This window comes from Crocodylus siamensis, chromosome 4 (assembly GCF_052110815.1).
Source record: "Crocodylus siamensis isolate JL-2025a chromosome 4, ASM5211081v1, whole genome shotgun sequence".
In the NCBI taxonomy this organism is placed as follows: Eukaryota; Metazoa; Chordata; order Crocodylia; family Crocodylidae; genus Crocodylus; species Crocodylus siamensis.
The window spans coordinates 174,650,401-174,674,970 of record NC_143398.1 but is presented as its reverse complement, the minus strand read 5'-3'; the positions used below and the strand labels follow the sequence as shown (position 1 = coordinate 174,674,970).

General features: G+C 44.4%; 1 protein-coding gene across 1 annotated transcript in view; it reads left to right on the top strand.

Moving 5' to 3' along the window:
* LOC149867195 (aryl hydrocarbon receptor-like) overlaps nucleotides 1-23,026 on the top strand; it is an 81,627-nt gene extending 58,601 nt beyond the window's left edge. The window contains exons 4-11 of the mRNA XM_090044951.1: nucleotides 132-221; nucleotides 4,031-4,154; nucleotides 5,080-5,210; nucleotides 7,885-8,087; nucleotides 9,085-9,194; nucleotides 10,871-11,012; nucleotides 12,823-14,581; nucleotides 21,071-23,026. Coding sequence (XP_089901077.1) covers nucleotides 132-221; nucleotides 4,031-4,154; nucleotides 5,080-5,210; nucleotides 7,885-8,087; nucleotides 9,085-9,194; nucleotides 10,871-11,012; nucleotides 12,823-14,581; nucleotides 21,071-21,226 — 2,715 coding nt within the window. The 3' untranslated portion in view covers nucleotides 21,227-23,026. The remainder of the gene's footprint in view (nucleotides 1-131; nucleotides 222-4,030; nucleotides 4,155-5,079; nucleotides 5,211-7,884; nucleotides 8,088-9,084; nucleotides 9,195-10,870; nucleotides 11,013-12,822; nucleotides 14,582-21,070) is intronic.
* Nucleotides 23,027-24,570: the final 1,544 nt, after the last annotated feature.

Genomic DNA, 24,570 nt, shown 5'->3' with positions numbered 1-24,570 from the left:
AGATGTCTTTGGGTGGTCTGATATCAAAATGGAATTGCATCTATAGACTTCCTTTGATTTCATCAAATGAAAATGGGTTTTTGGTTGAGATTTGAAGTCTGGTTCTCATGCTGTCTCTTTCTGTTTTATAGGCTCTGAATGGCTTTGTGTTGGTGGTGACATCAGAAGGACTGATATTTTATTCCTCACACACAATTCAAGACTATCTTGGATTCCATCAGGTTAGTCGCATGTTCTGTGCATTTTTAGCATGGTATTTGTTTAGCCTGTGGCTTTTTCTTCATTTTTGCTGATTAAAAGTACCGTATGACTTGGGAAAAAGCAAACATTTATTTGTGTTCTTTGAGGAGTTCAAAGCTAATGGACTGGAGAATCCTTTCAAATCAGAACCTGACACAACTTGATCAGATGTTTGTTTCACAGATATATGTATGGCTTCTCTGATCTGAGGACAGAGGAAGGAGGAGATTGCCATTGACTCTAGAAATGATGAGCAAAGCCAAGAGGTAGATTTGAGTTCCTATCCACAGCAAAAGAGCCAAAATATGTTCTCTTGCAACCATATTGAACTCTGCTGAAGTCAATGGCATTGCAGTGGATTTACACCAGTGCCCAAAGCAGAGATTTACATTGGAGGGTTAGTTGGTTATGCCTCTGCTGTGCTGACACAAAAATAGCACTGCCTCATTGAGTTTTGTTACTGTTAGGAACTACAGTATTAAAAATAACAGGGATTAGGATCATAATACATGAAGCCCAATTCCCTCTCAGACTATATTTATTTGTTAATTCCAGGCATGAGATGACATTAATGCACTGAGCAAAGAAAAGAAAAATTATGTTACAGTTAGAAAGGATTCTGGTGTGGCCCTGTGCCCCAGCCTCATTAGGGACCGTGCAACAGAGCTGGTCCAAAAGAAGCAGTCAAAAATATCTTTGGATGCAATGGGACACCTGAAAAAGCTAAAACACGTTTAGTTTTCCACAACTGAAATACAAAATATCCTTGCTAGCAATTGAAAACAATAACAAAAACAGTACTTTTTTGTTACCAATACAAAAACATCCTGTTGGTTGTTAGATTTCAGATTTATAATGAAAAATTTAGCAAAAACGATTAATATTTTTTGTGGCAAATAAATTGCATTTCCTTACACATGCTGCAGCACCTGAAAGACACCTCGACTGGTAGCATATCTAAGGTGGAACTATTATCCTTGACATAACATTTTAATAGCCCAGTATCATTCTGACATTGTTACTTGCTCTCAAGCAATCAGTCTCCGTCGGCTGATATTCCTCATATATGGAAATAATCTGGTCATATATCAGGAATAGTAAATATTTTGAAGTCACTCAGAGATGGTCTTTAGTTAATTGTAACAAATGTATTTCCACAAAGAATATTGATTTCATTGCTGATTCCACTGGTAGGAGAGAGGCTTAATCTTAATTGCAAGTAAATAATTCCTTTGTGCCGGAACATATCTGGGCACATTTTAGAGTGGTTTCTCTTTCACTTCATGTCATATTATCTGAGTGTCAGTGTACATCAATTGATTTAGGCTTACAATATCCTTGGGAAGGAAATAAGTGCTATTATCTCCATTTCCCAGAACAGAAACTGAGGCAGAGAAGCAATTTATTTAATTGAGAATTGGACACCTAAATAACTGAGGATTTCAGCCCTGATGTAACTTGTACAGGGTCACACAGGAAGTCTGTATCAGAGCCAGCAATTGAGCCTTGATCTTATGAGCCCTTTTTGCCCACTCTAACGTTTTTACCCTAGAACCATCCATTCATCCATCCTTTGCAATACTAATAGGCTGCAGTAAGCAGAAAACATGTACTCGATAGTGCTGTTCTACAGATTCACAATCATGTATGCCACATGGGTGACAAAACTGAGTTTTTATAAAAGTTTGGAAACATGAATGACTGCAGAGAGCTACATTTTTTCAAATTTGGTCACAGTATCTTGCATTTTGCTGGGGTTTGAGCTTCAAAAGAGGTGAGGAGTCGTACAGCTACATTGGCGTGGAAACTGCACACACATGCTACCTTGCTCCATCTTTTTTTCTTTAACCAGAGCTTGAAGCCCTGTTAGTTAAAACCTGTGCAGATGCACAGCTAGAGTTGGGAAGCCTAGTGTCTGGAGTTTTTACAGGCCTTGGGTGTCTCGAGGAGCTCATGTTGCTCAAATGCTAGTTTTATAAAAATTGTATTGTGCAGCATTTTGGGTCAAAATACCACTACCAGTCACTTTAGGCTTTTGATACCTCAGACGTTCTCTGGGTGATGTGATGTGAAACTTCATGTCTGAAATGGAATAGTTCACCTTTTTAGCTATCATTCTAGCTGTGGGAGGGGGAATGAGAAGGGAGGATCCATTGGAAAGGATACTGAGAAAATACTTGTGCCTGCACCTTACATTTAAAAACACAGGGGGGATGAGTCTTCCTTTAACTGCTGCATTTAAAGGGATCAGAGCTCATTTCCTTTTGAGAAACTACTGATCTTGTATACAAAGCCAGAAGAAATGGATGACCTTTGAAGGCACTGAACTGAAGAAAAGAGATTGATATGCCATTTTCCTCTCTGCCACAAATATGGACAAGTCGCATAGATGTGTAATTGCTTTAAAAGCTTGGTTCTATTCCCATGTATCAATTGCGCATGCAAATACCTTTAAAATCTGGTTCTGTAACTCTTGATGCCTTGTTTCCACTGTAATATATTTTTGGGGAAGTGGCTCACTTACTATGTACCTATGCATCACCTAGCATAATGGGGCCCTGATGTCCAGGTAGAGTTACACTTTACACTGAGCGCATCTACACATGCATTAATGTGTTTTTGCATATCTCTACTATGAGGTACTATATAAATACACATTAGGCTGCCCTAATGCGCAGTAGCAAAAATGCATGCATTTTTAGTGATGTTTAATGTGTTGTAGCCTATGTCTACTGCACATTAGCACTGTTTTTAATGTGCAGGAGAATAGACTCCTGCATATTAAAGTGCATGTGTAGATGTGCCCACTGAGTCCATACTAAGGATTCAGTGTAAAGTCTCTGAGCATCTAAAATGTGAGTGTCCACACATTAAACCTTGTTGACTCTTGCTAAGTGCTCTTGGAGCATCTTAAGGTTAAGTGAGGGTTAACTCTGGTCTATGCTATGTAGTCTGCTTCACAAAGATACAACTGAGCCATTTGCAATCTTCCAGCACCCCAAGTCTTGGGCATCCTTGCCCATACCCAGAGCAGGGATAGAGCCCAGGTGTCCTGCCTCTTAGCACCCCCCTGTCCCCTGTGCCCCGCCCCGCCTTCCTTCAATGCTCTCTAGCCCTCTAGTGGCAAGTGAGAGTTGTGCAGGCCAGACACTAATAACTCTTCACGTGCAACAACACACAGCAGATTCTAACTTAAACACCGCTTAACAGTGTATAGATTTAGTATGGTCCAAGTATAACATGTAACATCACCCTCAGTCTGTGCCTTTAGGTGTTATCAGAATGTTAAGTGTGAGCTGAATAAAGTTGTTCTCCTTTCTCCAGTGCAAAGTGACTATTGAAATTGTATAGCACATTGCTTTAAACTTTTTGGTTTTTAACACAAAGGATTTGCTGGAAGGAATGGGTTTGTGGAGGAGTGTTTGCTTTCATAGGTAACTTGTTTGCCTTCCTTGTGGTTGCCAGCCTCCCTGGGCTAAAATTTAGCCCAATGTCTTTAGCAAGTCCATAGAACAGAGATTAGATATTGACTGTGTACTGAGTGCAGCTCCCACTGATGTCACTGGGAGTCTTTCCTCTAGCAGCAGTGGGAGGATAAAGAACCTGACTTCTTACAGAGCCTGCTTTGAGCTTGCTGGGGAGATTTTTCTGCTGGTCAACAGGTGAGTGGTGAAATCTGGCCTACTGTGTCCTCCTCAGCTATAATGAAGATGAGATGGACTGTTCCAAGCTACAGTGAAATAACAGAGACATGCAGGAGGACTTACCTGTCACTTCTGTTTCCTTCTAGACAGATGTCATGCACCAGAGTGTGTTTGAGCTGATTCACACCGAGGATCAGCAGGAGTTCAGGCGCAACCTTCACTGGGCCCTTAATCCTCCTCGTGTACCTGAGGATGAATCATCTGTTGATGGTAGGTGCAGAAAACCTCAGGGACCCAGGAAACATAAGGTTCTCCTTTTGAGGTAGCTGTCTGGCCACCTGGTCCGGTTCTGTTACTGCCCCAAAGATCAGAGGGAATGCCTTCTCATTTTTCACTGCTTCCAATAAATGATGGAACTGCAGAATCCTGTCATACACTTGTTAATCCAGCTCCATTGTAATCAGCAAAAGATTTCCCACTGACCTCAGGGATAGCAGGGGTCTCCTGCCTGATATGATGCCACCAGAGATGGGAGTATGCATCTGTGTCTTCTGCAGTCTCTCTTGACCCCAGGGGAGCACAACTGTGCCTCAGCTGCTCAGTGGAGAGTTCCACAGGGGTAGCTGACTGTACATCTTGAAGAAGTGCATGTGTTGCTATCTATCTAAAATGAAAGAGTGGCTTCCAACCGAGACCAAACTAACATAACTCTGTCTAGCCCAGGTAAAGATGTATACCAGTCAGCTCATTTAATATAGCTGCCGCTTACAAACTGTGTTTGATTCAACCCTTAGTTGCAGCCAAGGCTGCAAATCTTTAGTCCCTATCTGCGTTTTTGAATGTGCATGCTCCAGCATATGCTCTGCGAAGACTGAGGGAATGTGCACTAAAAAGAAAGAGATGTCAGATTTAAGGACTGTAGATGGGGCAGAGTTGAAGTTGTCTGGCTAATCTTAACTTAGAAACCTTCCTGTTCTTCACATACATTTAACTGGGAGAGGAACAGGACTGCCAGATAGATTTAGAGAAACCAAGTCTCTGCATTAAGAGGAGGAGTTTTTCCTGGTTTTATAACAATACTTGTAGATACAGCTTCCACAGACTCGCTGTATCAATATTGTCAGGAACCTCCATGCTTTTATGGTTACTTAAATACTGCTAATTTGGGTGCTTTTTTCAATTTCTCATTTTTTAGGTGAGAAGAGCATGAACAACTCTGTTACTACCTACAAGCCTGACCAGCTGCCTCCTGAGAACTCCTCTTTCCTAGAAAGGAGCTTTGTTTGCCGGTTTCGTTGCCTCCTGGATAATTCATCTGGGTTCTTGGTGAGTGAGAACCTATGTTGTTGTCTCATTGTGTGATAGTCCTGGGCAACTTCACCCACTGTCGGTGGCAGATGGGGGTCCACAAAGACCTTTGACCCTACAAAAAATAAGGCGGTTATTCCTGTCCCTGGATTTTCTTTCTTTGGAACTTTCATTAAGTCCTGGATTGCCTAGAGCTGAGGCCTTCTCTACACTAGCTTGATTTTCCATTTTTCTTTCATTGTACTATGCAGCAAATCTTCAAGGAGTTCTCTCTGTCCCCAGTGTTAACACACCTGAAATACAGAGCATATTAGGGCTTCTTGTTTCAAGGCAGTAAGACTCTTAGATTAGAAAAATTCTCATGCATTGTACATTGCAAATAATCAGAGTGACTGCAGTAACTAATCTTCTCGTATTGGTCATTATTGCCGTGGCCAGTCTGTACTCGCCTTCTTACTGAGTGCTTAATGGCATAGTAACAAGAGCCTGATGTGGATAGATATTGCTGGGCTTTGCAGGTCTGATCACTTCCAGCTCCCACTGACTCACCTTTCTGAGATTTGGCATGACTCAAGATTAGGTATAGGTCCTAGATGATGCAGCCTTTGTATGAAGGTTGATGAATTTATCATGCTAAATGCTAAGAGCACTGGATAGCTCAGGGGACTGGTAATGGGCTGTGAAGATTTTCACTTCTAGGTCATCAGTTCAAAGGCAGCTGCTGTGGGTGGTGACAAAAAGCCATTCTTGCCTTCTGGCTGTAGGATGGCCAAAATGTGTTTCGCACTGTAGGTTCTGCTCATACCCCAGTGAGCAGTTGTCAGAAATCACAATCTCTGATTGCAGCTGAAGCAGAAACCAAGGACTAAAAGGAGGTAGTAACTCACTCCTTTCTTGTGTCCAGGAGCATTAGAGGCAAGGGGTACATTAGCTGAAGCAGATAAATAGTTAAACAAAACTTTCAACATAAGGTAACACACTACGTGAGTGTGTCAGGGGCAGCAGCCAAGCAGGTGATCAGCAGGAACAACGCTACTACAGGAGCACTCTGCATAAGTTGATTCATTGTAGGAGCCTGTCAGAGTTCAGGAGGGGTGAACTAGTGCAGGACAGACCAATAAGAATAAAAGCTAGCAGTGAAGAGCATGGTTCTGCTCTGATGCAAGGCGTGTTAGTTATGGGTGGCGGTTCACTCGACCTTGCTGTTGGCTTCCTACTAACAGTGAAGGGCAAGAACAATAGGCAGGTGTAATGACTGGCATGCATGCCCTCTTGCTCCTGAATGTCTCTAGAAGCCCAGGACAAGTTCTGGAAAGGTTTCAAAAGTAAGTGATAATGCAGAAACCTCCAGGACAGTTCCCTCAATCTTACAGTTGATGGTATCAGTGTTAAACAAGGAGGGTTGGCCTTTCTATCATTTTAAAGGGAGATACTTCCATCTATAAAATTGTATTTTCTAAAGTCCATAACAGCCTCTCAAGGGATGTCAATAAGCACATTGGCTGCACTATTTCTCTCTTTTTTTGCTTTTTGCATCTACGGGAGAAGAAAGCATGAGCTGTGTGGAGCATTGGGATGTGTTATGAACAGTGCACTTGGCAGTGTTGAAATGGAAAGTAGGCACAAATCTTTCCCCGTAACTTCTGTTGTTCTGCTTTTCAGGTGTGTGGTAGATGAGGCATGTCCTGCCACAGCCTTTAAGGCAGGAGTAGTAAATTATTTTGGCTGGAGGGCTACTTAATGAGTTTTGGGGACCTGTCAAGGGCCACATTTCATCTCTGTCTTTTCCTCTCGTCCCATCCCATCCCTTCTCTTCTGCTCTGCCTCTCTCTGTTGCTCTGCCTGCCTCTCTCTGTCTGTCTGTCTCTCTCCCACTCCGAACCCAGCTGAAACTAGTTTGCCAGAAGCCCCGGTGCTCAGCTCTGGACCTGAGCCCAGGCGGGTGGCAGCATCAGCTTCAGCTGGGTTACAGAGAGAGGTGGGGAAAGAGTTGGAGAGAGACGATGCCACCCACCTGGCATGGCAGCAGCTCCTGCCTGGGTCCGTGGCAGATGATGCTGGCAGGTTCCGGATCAGGACTCTGCGTGGGAGCTTCCACCGTGCTGGGAGGGTGGTAGTTCAGCTGTGGATGCAGCCAGCAGGTTCTGCATCTGGGCTCCTGAGCCTGTCTGCAGCATCCACAGCTGATGCTGCCACCTGCCTGCTGAGAGAGAAGCCCTGCCTGGGTCCACAGCTGATGCCTGGTGCTGCTGGGCTGAAGCAGTCCCCCCTGCCTGCCTGGCACCACATGGCTACCAGAGTCGCTGTCCCCCTGTGGGCCAGTGAGTTGGTGGCCATCCACTCATGGGCCAGATTGAATTGGTTGGTGGGCCATATTTTGCCCACCCCTGCTTTTAAGGTCACTAATCATAGTTCCTTTGCCTAATTTAAGCAAGCCCAAATTACAGGAGCAGGTCCTACATTCCAAGTTTTAAGACTCATTTACACCATTGTTACTATAATGTTCCAGCACATCTGAAATCTATTTACCAGACAGCCATGATAAACTGATTCTCTGTGGCTTCTGTGTCCTTCCCGTAGGCCTTGCTTGTTTCTTTACACAGGGCTTTCAATGCTAGATTTTCTTCCCAAAGCACTACTTCTACAATCTCATTCAGGTTCTCAAAGTGAGTCCTAACTTTTTCTTTTACAGGCTTTAAACCTCCAAGGACGGTTGAAGTTTCTTCATGGACAAAATAAAAGGTCTGAAGATGGGTCTCTGCTACCACCACAGCTGGCTCTCTTTGCCATCTCTACTCCTCTGCAGCCCCCGTCCATCCTGGAGATTAGAACCAAAAACATGATCTTCAGAACAAAGCATAAGCTAGACTTCACACCTTTGGCGTGTGATGCCAAGTGAGTACTGAAGCTGAGTGTATTTGATTAAATAGGATTTTTCTAAAATACTCCCATAGGTGAGACTCACATTATGGATAAAGGTTCACATTCATTGTTCAGCTAGGAGGGTCTTCAGAGGTTTTCAGATTTTGATTCTTGACAGCAAGTGCTGTTCCTTTTGGTAACGGGTTTTAATTATTTTGGGTGGGTTCCAGTGATCAAATGCCTAGTCACTGTTTTCCTCTTTAGATCAGCAAAAACATGGAATCTGGCCTTGCAAGCCCATTTTTAGTGTAGACAAGCTGAACGTTTCTATTATTTCAGTTACCCATTTCTAGCAACAACATGCAGTTCCTATCTTTATGTAATGGAGGATGTATACAAGCTGGAGGGACTCATGCCAAGGCCTCTAATGTGTTCCTTACTGTGACTTTTTTAATACCCCTGAAGTAGGGGTGTGTGTAACTTACACCAGCCCAGGGATGTATAGCTTTGAGAGGTACTGTTAGTTTGGCCAACCAACAAGTCATGGCTCTCCCCTTGCGCCTAGGTTGATGGGCAGCGGTGTGGATCTCAGGTTGGCAAAGCATCCCTGTTCGGTTCAGCGCTGAAGCAGCTGATAATAAGCCCCACAGGAATCAATGGGATTTAGGCAGGCACTGAAGTGTTCTGCAGAATGAGGGGTTTAATGTTCCATGAGGCCAGCTATACATTAATAACCTCCACTGCTCTCCCTGGGCCACTCCAGTCATGAAGAACTAGACTTCAACTTATTCTTTACCCATGTGCTCTGGGGATAGAGTAGGTAGATGAGCAATGTTTCTTTCTTTTACATGACCAGACTTGGGCACTGGGCAACCCAGGAGGGGTTCTTACTCACAGCCTGAGCCACAGGCTGCCCTTGTTATTTAGGGGCAATGTTGCCATTTCAGGACTGTAAATATTACTGGAAGACATAGAGTAGTTGATTTGTTGCAAGGCAGCCCATTAATCTGTCTGTCTGTCTGTCTTGCAGAGGGAAGATAGTTCTGGGCTACACAGAAGCGGAACTGCGGATGCGTGGTACAGGGTACCAATTTATTCATGCTGCTGATATGCTGTACTGTGCTGAAAATCATGTCAGAAGTAAGGCTTAAAAAAAACCCTTTTCCTCCCAGGCTTCTTGGTGTGCTGTAGCCTGACCTTCAGATTAATTAGGGTTTTGGCAGGGGCCACTAGAGTCAAATTGTGATGGGCACATGAGTCTGTAGCCCAAGCCCTTGAACAGTTTGCTCACTCAAGCTAGAGGGACTTTTTCCCAATGTGATCTGCCTTTCTATACTGAGCACTTCACTGAGGACTCGAGAGGATGCCTCTTTGTTTTACCAAGGGCCTTGGAATGAGTTTTGGTTAAGTCTGTGGGCCAGGATAGTAGAATTAACCTCACTGCAATATGGATATAGTACCTGATGAAGTAGGTGGTTTCATATGAAGGCTCATACTTCTGAGTTAGTCTTTAAGGTGCCATCCTGCCCTACCTACTGCCTGACTTTAGGCTAAGAGAGCTAACCACTTACGTGCTCCTTGATGCAAAATGTAAAGCTTGCTGAACAACACTGTGTCTGATGGACCTGACCCAATACAGTTTGCATGTAAAAGCATCTAACAATCTCTCTGACGCAGTTCAGCTATAGGAGGATATGCTGCTCTGCAAAAGCAGTCACATAGAAAGAAATACTTGTTTAAACGGCCACTTCTTTATCCATCCTCTCCATGCCCTGACCTGAGGATTTCTTTTTTCAAACGGGAGACTAACTAACTCAGGCCTTATTGACACTTACCTGGGTCTGCCAACAGATAGGCAGATAGCAGGCAGCAAACCTTGTTGTCATCCAGTGGCTTGAATGTGTGCATATCCATGTGTTTGTGGTAGCTCTAAGTAGCTCCATTGCAGCAGCTGTGCTGACCACATGTGTAGTCCTGAAGAACCCGTCTAAGCTGCCAGTAGGCACTGGAGAAATCACATGCACTTTCTGCCAGCTCCCAGATACAAGCAGAAGTCTTCTTTCACTTAAGAGGAAAGGTGTACCTCTGCCAGCAGATAGGAGGGTACCTCTGCCATCATAGTGGAGCACTGTTGTGTAGACTAGGCCTCTGTCTTATATCTGACTTACCTTCTTAAACAGCTAATGTGTTTCTAAGGAAGCTGTTTGTAAATAGTAACACTGTTGATTTCAATGCCAGTTTACACCAAGTGAGGCTCCAGCCTTATGTCCTTATACTGCTGCAGGGAGTTTTACTTCACAGTTTCATCAAAGAAATTAACGAGAAGTTATATAAAAAGTATTTCACATTACAATATTGTTATGGAATTTAAAAGAACACATTCTCCTCTCAAAATGTTGCTGTGATGGCCATGATCAGCTAGCATAGATGAGTGCTCTTTGGAGAAATTATGTTTTATATAGTTGCAACTTTCTAACAGTAAATTAGGTTGTTTGTCTCACTAATCTATGCAAGGACTTTGGAAGGGAAAAGTGTCGCCTTCCTCCCACAGCCTAGCTCAGAGTACAAGGAGGAGCTGCTTCTGCAACACTGATAGTTAACCTACAGCCTGGGTGGAGAAAAACGATTTTCTGTGAGTGGCTTTTGGTCAGATACACGCTGCTTTGGCAGCCTGTAATGAAGGGTGCCCTGAGGTCCACAAGATGGTGCTGGAAGATCCTACAGCAATGCCAGTATCACTCAGATCCACAAATTGCTCAGGAAGTCTCTGCAAGTCCAGCTTTGCTCATCGCCTTCATTTGACATCTCTTTTCCAGTGATGAAAACTGGAGAGACTGGCCTGACTGTTTTCCGTCTCCTGACAAAAGAAAATCGTTGGAAGTGGGTCCAGGCCAATGCCAGACTCGTCTACAAGAACGGCAAACCTGATTACATCATTGCCACACAACGGCCGCTTGTGTAAGTGTGGGGCTGCAGACCTGCAGGGCTTCTAAACTCTGCGGAGGTGTCAGAAGCTTCATAAGTGTTGGCACTGGATTTATGACTGAGTTACCTTTTTCTGGGTGGACCCAAACCCTCAAACTGACCACGACCTCTCCATTTGATAATAGCCAAATAATATTGATACACAGTAATAGCAGATAATAATGCAAATAATTCTGTATCTACCAGTCCCAGGGTTCACAGAGTTGAGGTACATCTGGCCAGTACCTGGGCTTCACTCTGAGGTTCTCTTTTGAATGTCAGCAGCCTGGAGGTCAGAGACCAAGATCCCCGGACCCCCTAGTGGGGTGGGTGAATTGGACTGGTGGTATGCCTTCTGCTACAGTGACCTTGGGTTCCCTTCTCAGGGACCCTTTGCTTCCCTTGATTTCTCTGAAATCCTTTCTTTTATTCTTTCCTCCTTTGATAACTCTTCATCTTTGGGCAATGTTGATTGGTCTCTCTGGTTGTCATACTTTCCACGTCCTGTCCTGTCAGCATATTCCTTTGTTTCACAAACCCATCACATGCATTTGGTTCTTTCCAGTGTCCTCCTAATTTGGTCTATTTACCAAAACTGGAAATCCCAAGGGCTCTGCAGCTGAGAACTGTGAGCTGGCCAATGCGGCAGAGTCCCTTATCTCATATTATGGAATGCTGTGGTACATGCCTTCAGTTCCCACCCAGCCTGTGTGTGTGCTTGCTGTTTGCCTCTGTCATACAGTGGGCCTTGAGGAAACTTTGTCACAAACAGGATTTTAGAAATCAGTTAACCTTTTGTCGTTTCCCTGGACCATTGTTCTAATATATATCTATTTTACCTACAAGCCAGTTCCCAAAAGCAAACCTCTGAATACCATTTTCTAGCAATCAGTAAGGAGGAACTGATGTTAAGGGTAGGAAAGGATACTTGTTTCATCCTCATAGCTCACTATTTTGCCTATTACTTTCCTCAAAAGGATCAGGACAGACACAAACTAGGTAGTGCTCACAATGGAAAGAACTTCAGTGCTCACTTATTGGTGGTGGTAGGAGCCATGGAGAAAGCACGTTGAAATATTTTTAAAGCACAGAAAGAAATATTTCAGGCCTGTTCCTGATCTCACAGCATCTTCACATTTGGTGTGATGGCTGTATGGGATCACTCCTGGTTTACTGTAGTATAAGGTCAGAATTGGGCCTGTCTGAAATGTCACTTACGACCTCACATATGTCCTGTAGATTCTGTCTGAAGGGTGGACATTACAAGGCTGTGCTACAGGAAGAGCAGGACTTAGGGCACCCATACATGAGCACCAAGGCTGCACTGACACCGTGTAATTTCAGTATATTGGAGCAGACTCAATCAATGATACCTTACTGAGTGCATTTCCCTATGGGGCACCACTGCCTGATAAGGCTAAGCTCCCTTTCTTTCCTGTAGGCCAGCATCTCTGGGTGAACTACAGCACCCACAATCCAGGATGTTCTCCCCTCTGATTAATTGAAGGGGTACATTGTTGGAGACTCAGAGTTCCTTCATGTTTGATTTCTGTGACTTCTTTGAAGTGATAGTGTCATGGCCTTACTGAGAGTCATCCAGTATATTTTCACAATGCCTCCCAAAGGACATAGAAGGTCTACAGAAGTCAATTTGTAAAGATTCCTCAGTACAAAGACCCATGTGTTCTAAGAGTAGTGATCTTCACTTCTGTGATTGAAGAATTATTGGTTTCGTTGTTCATGTCTCTGTCAAGCTGACTCTTTGGGTGCATGTCATCACAAAACTTTTTTTCATTCTTTGCAGAGATGAAGAAGGAGGGGAGCATCTAAGGAAACGATCTATGCATCTTCCTTTTACCTTTGCCACGGGGGAGGCACTACTATACCAAACGACTTACCCAATTCCCAGCTTTCTCGAACCTTTCCAAAGCAAAGGTAAAAATAGCAAATCCAAGAAGAATTCTCAGAGTAAAGGAGGGAGATCCCAGAAGGACAGTGTGGACCCAAACTCCCTCCTTGGTGCCATGATGAGACAAGATGAGTCAGTGTATGTCTCCCAACCAGCTACAACCCCCAAGCATTCCTTCAGTGGCAATTTTTTTAACCACTCAGGTGAATCTTGCTTATTTGATACAGGAGGAGATTCCTGGAATGCAGTTGCTAATCCAGCTTCCTCTGGAGAAAATGGTCTCAAGCAGGAGCTAGTCAACTTGAGGGAAGGGGACCTGCTATTATCTATCCTAGACTCTCTCTCTATTAGCAGTGATGAAAACTGTTCAAATAATGAGCTGTTCAATGCCCTGGAGAGTCTAGGATTGAATGCCGAAGACCTGGAGCTCCTGTTATTAGATGAGAGGATGGTGAAGGTGGAAACAGACCCAGATTATATTCCATCCCTTAATGATCTGTTAACAAACAATGAAATCCTGTCTTATATTCATGGTTCTCTTGTAAACAAATATGAGGGTGAGCCTACAGGGGTGCAACAGGGCTACCTCTTGCCAGACTCAACCCAGAATCCAAGCAAACACCCAGCAATGTATCCATCCCAAATGCAAGACAAAGGCTTCCAGTACCTCCCTCAGCACTTTCAGCAGAACCAGCAGTCGCTAATCTTGCAGCTTTCGCAGCAAATGCAGCAGCATGTCATAGCACAGAACCAGCAAACTGGCCAGCCATGGGAGCAGCTGTCACACTCAGCACTAAGTCAGCTGACACCCCTGCTGATGAAGCAAACTGATGAGGATAAGCCACAGCATAACAGTCTGCAGTGGAGGCCGCCAAGGGGACCAGCTGGGGAAGGTCCATCTCAGTTCATAGAGTCTGCCCTTAGCAATCAGCAGCAGAACACCCAGTGGGTCAGGCCTCATGGATCAAACCTGCAAACCTCAACCCATCACCATCAACCCATGGAAATCCCTTATCAACGCAAGCAAAATGGGAGACAGTTGGAAGTTGGCTTTCAAGCCACACATGAAGTACATCAACCATTCCTACCACAGGAACAGCCCCCACCCCTGCAAACCCAGCACTGCTTCCAGCAAAAGCAGGCTGAGATACAGATAGAGCCACAAGGTCAGATGAAACAAAAAACTAGTCAGCAGTCACTAAGAAATGGTCTGTGTAACCGTGACTCACCCAATCAGCACATCTTGGGGAATAGCACTTGGCAGGACTGCAGCTCCCAGCTAATTGGGCTTCCAGCACAGGCAGAGACCTATAGTGTCCAGCGAGAACTGAACTCCCAGCCCCAGGTCTGTACTGATCCAGTGCCAAACACAGGAGTGTCCACAATTCATTTTTACTTGAATGGGATGTCAGATATGGAGACAGTGAATAGTGGAGGGTCCCAAGAGGATATCACTCCATATTCAGGATTTTTACCCCCATCCTCCTATCAGATTCTTTCTCAAAAGCAGTCAAGCCCAGTTGCTTCAGAGTCCCAATATCCTTTTCTAGATTCAGCTGTGGATCACTTTGTGAACATTGGTGGCCAACAGGAGGGCTCTGTGAACTCTTACGGCATATACACATCATTATTAAACCAGGAGAATAGTCTTAAGGTAAGGGCCTCTTTTGCATTTAAACTAAAGATTTCCAGGGTATGTGTCACATATTGGCTTCTAATCAAGCCACATGTACACAGTTATTGTACTCATTCAGCAGCTGTGCCCTCGGGCATGTTGTGTTCCTCTGAACTGGCTACCTGAGAAACTGGAATTAATATAGCCATGTCTGTCTGGTGCCGTAGGTCACTTAGTGATGCTAATTACCTCTGTCACTTAGTGATGCTAATTAGCCTGCCCAAAGTGCTATGTGGGCATGGCTACACTGCTTTCATTGTTGGAGGCAGCCCACCTGGACTAACTTACCATGCTTGAGAGCGCTGCTGCCAGGCGCTGTAACTTACCATGTAGATGTGGGTTACGTGGTTTGCTTACATGGAGCAGAGGAGTGGATTGTGGTCTCTCAAGCAAGTACTCTGAGCACTGGATTCTCTTTATTTTCATGTGATCTGCCTACAATGCAGATCCTTGCACAGCACCAAGTGGTGCACAGGGCAGCTCAGGGAAGAAGACTGTGCAAAGGTAGTCTTAATACATCTCCCATCCTAGTCTGGATGCACAAACACCTGGAGTCTGCTCTTGAAGGGCTGAGGTCCTGTGCAAAAGAGCGCTTGCCATATGGTGGTAGCATGAAGGGGCATGGCACAGAGCCAATATGGCTGTGAAATACTGGAAGAGTTTCTGGTGCTAGAGCACTATTCCCATGAATGGCTACCTGTAGTGTGAAAGGTTTTGAAGATCTTGTTTTGCTCATTCATGCCTCCTGCCTATGTCCTTGGGTCATTGACCATGAGTAATTGTCCCAGGAGACTACTACTGCTTGTAGTCTGACTGGGATTTAATTAGCTGAGAGTTTGGACTGGATCTACTGGGCCGGCTGGCACCTAACAATGACAGTGTGAGCATAGATAATGTTGTACAAGCTTTTCCACATTCATTTTCCTGAGAGTTCTGCTCATGCCCTCATAGCACAGTTTGGTCCAAATATATGTTTACCCAGATAGATCCCAGCAAGGGCCTTGACCAAACACCAATTGAAATCATAAAAGTACAGAACTGGAAGTGACCCCAAGACATCACCTAGTCCAACCCCACAGACTAAGATGGGTACACCTTGACCAGCAGGAATCAGTGTTTTTCATGGATGCGCAACAAGTTGAGCCTGGCCCCTTCCCGAGTACCACACCAGTCCTCTTTCCCTGCCCAGTCTGCTGCTCTTCATTCTGCTCCCTGGTCCCTCCCCAGTCTACCACATGCCATGCCCAGAAGCTGCCAATGGCATTTGTGGCACACTTGCTGCAAGTTGGCTACCCCTGATGCCAGCCATCCCAAAGGCACATTTGTCTAAGACAGGGCTGTCCAACTGATGGCCCACAGGCTAATCGTAGCCCATGAGCAGTTAACAGGTCATCCGCAGGCCCTTCTGGCTGCCTCTGCTGCTTCCATGTGGCAGAGCAGGGCATAGGGGTCCATGCACCATCTGTGCAGTCCACATGGAGAGCAGGTGAGAGTCAAGTGCTGCCACAGCAGGTGAGAGTCAAGTGCTGCCACAGCAGCATGGAAAGCAGAAGAGACCATGTGCCACTTCTGCAGTCCATGTGGCAGGACCCAGGGTATCCCAGGTGCCTGTGGAGGGTTCAGGATTGAGAGTATGGTAGGGGGTAGAAAGGTAAGAAAGATTTATTGACTTAACAAAAACACAACTACGCGTGGTAACAAGACAGAAAATGACAGACAAAAGCAATTTGCGTCGGCAACTTATTGGCAGTCCCCTCTGATACCTGATACACAGCATGTCCTCTTTCCACAAAGTTCAGCAAAGTCAGATGTCCCCGATCAGCGCTGTCTGAGGGGTACCAGGAAGGACCCTGGAATGCAGTTCTTGGGCTCCTCAAGGTCTACAGGCCCACTGATTCAGGCAACAGCTCACTAATCCTTTTCACAGAGCTGCATCTTCCTTCTGAATGGTTTCCAGATATTCCAGCTAATTTATAGCTTTTGAAGAACATTGATAACATATGACCACTCAGATTCCTTTTACTTTAACTGTCCTTAGACTGACCAATAGCAGTACAAGCCTTGCATTCCTTTGATAAAGTAATTTTAACTGTGCCACAGGGCCTTACTACTTCTAGGCTTTAATTAGGCTTTTAGCAACAACACGTAGCTTAATATCTAAACAAATACAGAAAAACACTTGGTCTGATCTTCATAGAACCTTCAGCAAGCACCTTTATCACACAGATACTTTTCAGCTTCCACACGGGATATGTGTACCACAAGTGGGGTTGATTGCAGCTGGCCCAGGGGCACCAAAGTTGAACAGGCCCATTTTAAGCCAGGGGCTGGCAGTCTATGACTTATGGCCCTCTGGGCCAGATCTAGCCCACTGAGAGGTCCAACTTGCCCTGGGTAGGTTCAGTTTGGCTTGGGGAATCAGTCTTGGGGAACTGCTCTGCACCACTTCCCTTCGCTGCAGAATGTGCTGCTCCTCAGTGTCTGAGCTTACCCTTGCCACAGGCAGGCTGGGAATCTGGCAGCCGGTTGCTTGGAGAGGGGCTTCCAGCCCACAGCAAAAGCCCAGTTGTAACCTCCAGTCCATGCTGTCAACAGGCTGCTGATCCCTGGTCTAAGCTGTTCCAAGAAAATAAACAGATTCCCTTTAAGTTCAGTGCATTTTAGATAAGATCTATAGCTTACAAATTTTACTAACCAAGTATACATAGTACCCACACAGAGCTAGAAGTAGGTTTAGGCACAGCCCACGGGATGCAGAGCCCCCTGCCCATCCAGGAAGGATCAACCCTTTCACATTGAAAGGAAAGGGCTGTGTACAGGTACTGCAGGCTGGATTGGACCCCATACTCCAGGCTCAGGCCCGGATGGCCAGACCTGGACTGCACCATCCCTACCTGGCTGCACATGCTGGAATTGGAGCCCTGGGACTCCACACTGCTCCCATCCAGTCTTGCTTGCCCCAGGACCCAGAACCACCACTGCCCTGCATGCTAGGATTTGGGGCCCTGGACTCAGTGCCATCTCTTCTGGGCTCTGTGTGCCAGGGTTGGGACCCATGCTGCCTCAGCCCAAACCTGCATGTTGGGATTACTCTCTGGGGTCTGAGCTGCCTCTGCTTAGCTCTGTGCACCTCTGGCCCCCCATTCACCCCAGGGTCCCATGCCACCTCTGCTCAGTCCCACATATGGAGATTGAGCTCCAAGACCCTTTCCTGCCTCTGTCTGCCATGTGTGCCAGGATTGAGTCTCACATTGCTTAGCATGCGCAGCCACAGTCCATGGGGTTCTCTGACAGGCCAAATAATGAGGATCTAGGGGTCAGATCTGATCCATGGGCCTGGGGTTCAGCACCTCTGCTCTAGAGTATTACATCTCTGTCTTCCTGTTTACCTGGTATCCTTTATCACTGGAACAGCAGCTCAGCTCCTCCAGAGAAGGGCCACTCGTATGGTTAAGGGCCTGCAGGCCAAGCCCTACGAGGAGAGATTAGAGAAACTGGACCTTTTCAGCCTCCGCAAGAGACGGTTGAGAGGCGACCTGGTGGCTGCCTATAAGTTCGTCAGCGGGGCACAGAAGGGAATTGGTGAGTATTTATTCACCAAGGCGCCCCCGGGGGTTACAAGAAATAATGGCCACAAGCTAGAAGAGAGCAGATTTAGATTGGATATTAGGAGGAACTTCTTCACAGTTCGAGTGGCCAAGGTCTGGAACGGGCTCCCAAGGGAGGTGGTGCTCTCCCCTACCCTGGGGGTATTCAAGAGAAGGTTAGATGTGTATCTAGCTGGGGTAATGTAGGCCCAGCACTCTTTCCTGCTTATGCAGGGGGTCGGACTCGATGATCTATTGAGGTCCCTTCCGACCCTAGCATCTATGAATCTATGACAGATGAACACAAGGGTGCTTCATATGCTTCTGCTCTCTTAGTATCTGCGATGGTTAAATAACAGTTGCATTGTCAAAATAATCCAAGACTTTTTATAGGAAGCACCACGACTGATCTGCTGGCATATGACCTTTGGTCATCTGGCAGTTATTATACCCAGAATCAAAGCAGGACACTAGGACACATGGCCATAGTCTATGATCACAGCAGTGTTCTAGTCTTGGTCAGAGTATGTTTGGGGAACAGCTAAGGGAATAAAGACACTGTTTCAATGCCTCTGGACAGAAAATTGCACAACTATTCCCCCGTTCAGAATATAGTAACACCTGCACAGAATGCCACAGCATGTACAGCCTCATCAGATTCAGAGGGGCACCATGCTAGCGCAGCACTCAATCTGCATGTCAGTAGTTGCTCCATTGAAGCCTTATGTTGTACTTCTCATTCTGGAAGCTCCATTGTGCAATTTCCCATTAACACAAAAGAAAACAAAAATCCAGTTATGGTATAATGCATTTCTAATGAGAGCAACCGTACCTGTAGGCCAAGACATGGGTGACTGGTGTCACCTTAGTCAGGAGGGGAATGTGCCCCCCCAGTGACCAGTCAGTGACCGGGGGGGGGCGGTGGAGGGCTGTGGTCTACTCCAGCAAAACTTACCAACCGGGAAGCAGCTGCACGGCTCCCGGAAGTGGCTGCAGTGCTACATCCAGTGCTCCCACGCCCCAGCTAGCGCTCACGGGAGGACACCAGTGTTTTCCGCACAGGGTGTACAGTGTGAATTAAGAACAAGCAGGGATCTTATCAGGGGATAAGTCGTAACCCCACATTTATTGGAACATAAAACATGCAACACGAAAAGAAAAAGAACAGTAAGGCTATCTGCTTCACTCATCCTCATACATATTCATTCATTCATACAAAAGAAACAAGCACACACACAGAGAGTTAGACAGTCCTGCAAAGGTTAAAGCGTTACCAAGTTCTAAAGTTGATCGGGTTAGTCTGGTGGCCAGCCAGGCCGACCATGAGGAATGGAGTCAGGTCTTGTTGGACGCGCCCAAAACTCCTTCTTGCAGGTGAACAGACCCAAAGCCTTTCCTTTGTATTCATTCTTTATAGTGATAGCTGTCCATACAAGCCTATGAATTCTGCTGAGTCAGACATGAAGGTCATCCTCCTTGTCCTGTTGGCAGGACGTGATCTTCTGGCTTTGCGGTCTGCAATCTTCAGGGAGGTCATTGTTTGTAGTCTGACATCAGGGTGAAGGCATGATATAGTATTTCATAATCCTTAACTGCTGACTCGATGTCGCTGCAACCTTTAACTGTTAAACCACAGAAGGCTATTTTCACCTGCTGCAAGAGGGCTGTCTTCCTTTACATGGTCACACACATACATAATTCATTCTTTCCTTACCTCTTTTCAAACATGCCAGACATACCATAGACCTTACATAAGCATTTGTCTTATTCCAAATTTAAGTTCTAAAATCATGAGACCAATAGGTTAACTATATATATGCTAAGCAATAGGAAATTTAAAACAGATGGTTAATTCCAGAACAGTAATGACTGATTAAAATAGTATGAAAAGTGAATCATAACAAGGTTAACTTTATCTTAATGGCTAAATAATTCATGATAAAAATAGCAAGATAAGCAATTAAAACAATTATAGGTACTGCAATGCAACACCAGCACTCCCACCTGCCCTCCCTGCCCATCACCTAAGCAGGGAGTGCAGCTGGTCAGGGCGTGCACCAGTGCTCTCAGGGGGTGCACGTGCACCCCCGTGCACTCTCTATGTGTCACCGCTAGGCCAAGATGTTTCAAAAGGGACCCACTGGGGAGGACCTCAGGGGTCCTTTAGTCCAACGTCCTGCACAAATATAGGATTCATATTCCTTAAACTTTTTTGGTCTCTTGAAAGCCTCCAGTGAAGGAAATTCCACAACTTCTCTGGGGAATGGGTTGGGTTATCTTTGTGTTTGGGTGTCCATATTGAGACCCCTTTGAAAAGGCTGGATGCTCAGAAAATGCTGAGTACCTGCCCTCTGAAAATCCAGTCCCTTTCAGGAGTCTGTCACTGGCACCCCAAATTACGAGTCACTTGCGAAACCATTGGTGTTCAAAACTAACCTCTGTTTTAAGCTTCTGGCCCATCCCACAGTGAAGTCAGTGGGAATCTTTCATTGGCTTCAACAGGAATTGGATCAGCCTATAGTGAATATTGTTCTGGAGAGTATTTCTTGCCATGCACAGCAGATTCTACAGCACAATGTGCTCCTTTCTGCAGAATTGAGCCTTAGGTGAGGTGGCTGAGCTCCAGGACTGCCTGAGGTACCTATCTGACCCTATTACTGGCAGGCACTTCACAGTTGTTAGTGCATGTACCTTCCTGCGTAGGAGGGGAGTGCTGCTTCTGACAGATGGAAAACTCGGGTGAGTTTCCCTAAATCACACAGTAACTCTGGTTGAGTGTGGAACTGATATGGCGTTTCCCATGCTAACACCTTACATTTTTGCCTACAGTGTTTCATGTTCCAATGTGTCTTAAGTATTCTCTCTCTCTCTCTTCTTTTAGCTTGAAAATGATTGTGTTTTAAGCAATGCTAATGTGGGATACTCTGGAGACGGCCTCCTGCCCAATGGAAATCCCGCTCCCTCCAACAAGCTGCATTCCTGCACAGAAGTGCTTCCGAATCATTCTAATCCCTCCAGCAGTGGCTTTTATCTTTGAATAGAAGATTAGATTGGACACAACAGAATTATCCACAGACCAGATGGAGAAAAAGCTGTGTTGAAGTTACAGAATAGAACCATTTCTTCCAGTTATTTTAATTTCTTCTGTATTTTTTTGTGTTTTTTCTTTCGTTCTTTTTTTAATTGATATCATACCACATTGATTGTGATGTGCAGGGGTGAGCAGAAAGGAGGAAGACATTTTAACTTGTGATGGAGTTTAGTTTTTAAAAAGATATTACTGACCTGAGAATTAATGTTGCATCTACAACAGCTTGGGGGTGGAGGGCAACTTTTAATTCTTCACATGCAAACTGGGACAGTGAATCTGTCTGTTATGCACTTGTAAAAACAGCTGGTATTCATAACATCATATTTATATGATTATCTCAGACTGTCTGAGAGTTTTGTCTTCTCTGCTTCATCAGCCTGAGGATTCCAAACTTGAGAGCCTCTTTCCTGTTTTTTCTAAGTTTCTCTGGTAGGATTATCTTCCATAGAAAGGCTGACACATCTGACTACAAAGGAGAATCAGCTTTGAAATGTTTTGACCCAGTTTATGTCTCTTTCTGTTGTCTTTTAAACTGAATATATAGACTGATTGCTCTAAAAAATGTCGTCCCAATATCAACAAGAATTGCTCTGTTGCAGATGTGACATTAACATAACAAAGCTTGCACTTTGATGAAAAGAGTTCTCTATTGCACTAAACTGATTTTTAGTTCTATTGGTATGCAAGGTTGTTCGTTTTCAACACATTTTGCCAGTCTTGAAAATTTAGGCTATTTTTGTTGCCATTGTTCAGTTCAGAGATTCAACAGCGAGGCTATTGTTCTGGCAAAGTTGCACTATTGTATAAAAGGCAAGGTGTGGAATTCCACTAGCTGCAAACAGATTGGAAAGAGTGGTTTCCCTCTGGGCTCCCAGATGCTTTTTAATTGATAGAAGTTTGCAACTGTAGTTGGAGGAGACTTTAGAACTGCATAGAAAAGAGACTCTTAGGGTCATTGCTTATAGCGTTAACTCGCTGACAAATGTGCTTCGTCTTATTGTCAGCCATGTCATATGGAAACGTTGTTTAAAAAAAGAAAAAATGACCTATTTTTTTCCTATTATATGGGTCATTTCACAGCTGGACTTCAAAATTTGTAAGAGATGTTATTGTTAATTGATGCCATAGATTAGATGTGCTGTAGTAAATGTCACTTATTGTGGTTTTGCTGTATTCTTTGTGATATGCCCAGATTGGCTGGTTTTGGTTATCAAAGTACCTAACATTTATTCTGGCAGTAAGTGGATCTAAACCACTAAGCCTGTTTCAGGTTACAGGAGCTCTGTGTAGGTACTGCGTTATTGGACATTAGGAGCAGACTGGCATATAAGCCATATGTTACATCTGTGCCTAAAAAGATTGCAAAGCAGTAGTGGACTTGACTAGTTCAGAGGAAGATTCAGATTTCTGTACAGAAAAGTTTGCAATATGATAAAGAAAAGTATAATGCTAATTTTAAATACTGACATAGTGATATTTTCCCAGAAAAGAAATACAACCCATACATATGTATATAATAACTGACAGATATATTTTTGTGCCACTCCAGCGGAGAAAATAATATCTTTCCAAAGCACTCAAGGAGCATCCTTTGGAATGAAAAAATAGACTCTTCAAAGGATCAGAAATTATGGCCACTCTTTATTAAGAAACCTGACATAAAAGAACATCCTTTCTATGTCTTCAGCCTTGGTTTTGCAGTAACTTCCCATCCTTTTCATTTCAATAAATGGTTTTGGATCTCAGCATTTCTGTGATTCCCTTCTTAGCTGTTTGCCTCTTGATTTATTTTTAAACAACCTTGAAACCTAAGCTTCACATTTTTATTCCAGTACAACTCCAAGGTCTGTTAGGAGTGGGCACCTGAACCTTATCATTGGGAACCCCACTGCTTGGTTATTTTTCTCATCATTAAGCAGCACTCATTGGGTGCATCTACACATTAATAAGCCTTTGCTACTGTGCATTAGGTTTAGTACCTCTAATATGAGGTACTAGATAAAGGCGCAGTAGCCACGCTAAAGTGCAATAGCAAGGGCAAATTTTGTGATGCTTAATATGCAGTAGACTCATTCTACTGTGCATTAGCGCATTACAGCATTTTTTGCCATGACATGCTAATGTGCAGTAGAACTGTCCACTGCACATCAAGGTGTCCCATGTAGATGTGCCCATTTGAGTTTCACCATCAGGTTCAGAGGGAGCAGGCTTAACTTTGAAACATAAGCTTTGCCATTTGTCCAGAGCCTAGCTCCTTTTAGTTAGCTTCATTTAAAAATGCAGAAATCAAAACTTCTACTTAAAGAATGAGAACTAAGAATATCTAAAGAGGATCCTTTTCAAGAGAGGAGGACAAGCAGAGCAGAGGGATTGTCATACCATACCTGCATGGTCACACTGTTTTTCCATTTCCTCCTGGCCCGTAAGAAAATTATGTCATTTGTGTTAATAGAAATAAAGCCTGAAGTAATTACTAGTCCCATACTATAAGGTCCTGGTATGAGGCCTTAGGTCTGCTTTAGACCTTAACTTGAGTAAATTTATCCTGTGTAACTAAAACCGTTCCTATTTAGAGCTATAAAAACTGCATGCATCATTAGAGAAATTTCTTTCAGATTCAGTTTCCCAAACCCCTGTGACTCCTGAGGTTTGCTCTGTTCTAAGTAATTGGAAATTAATTATGGTGCTGTGGATACACAGTGCAGAGACACTAAATTTGCTGGCAGAGGTCAACGATATATTCAAGGATGCCCTTAGTTATTCCTCATTGTCTCAAATGAGACTGAGTATAGGCCTACACAGGAGGTCAGAGGTGGTAACTGTTTTTGTTGGGTTTTCATTGACAAAGGGGAGATGAAGAATTTCAAATGCCTCCACAAGAGAATAATTTTCCTCATTCATATGAACCAAAAGTGGAGCTGGGAGTGCAGATCCCACGTGCAATTTTGAAAACCTTTCCAAAGCTATTTGGAAAAAGAAAGGTTGAGAAATAGAAACACTTATGACATCTGTAATAGAAAGGGCCTCTTACTGACTGACCAGCTGGCAAAGGACAGCAGGGGGCCTAAATTCTGTGCTTACTCTGTAGTGCACCAGTAGGTGGGACTGATTATTTTAAATGTAAAGAGCTAAAACTGCAAAATACAAAGTTTGCTCACAACCATATTTGAATTTGCATCACCCAGATACTCTCAGAACCAGCAGTAAGTTCTGCTCCTTGTACCAGAAACATGCCCTTTCCTTTGTGCTACAGATTCACAGCAGAGCCAGCACAAGCACTTATGCAATCT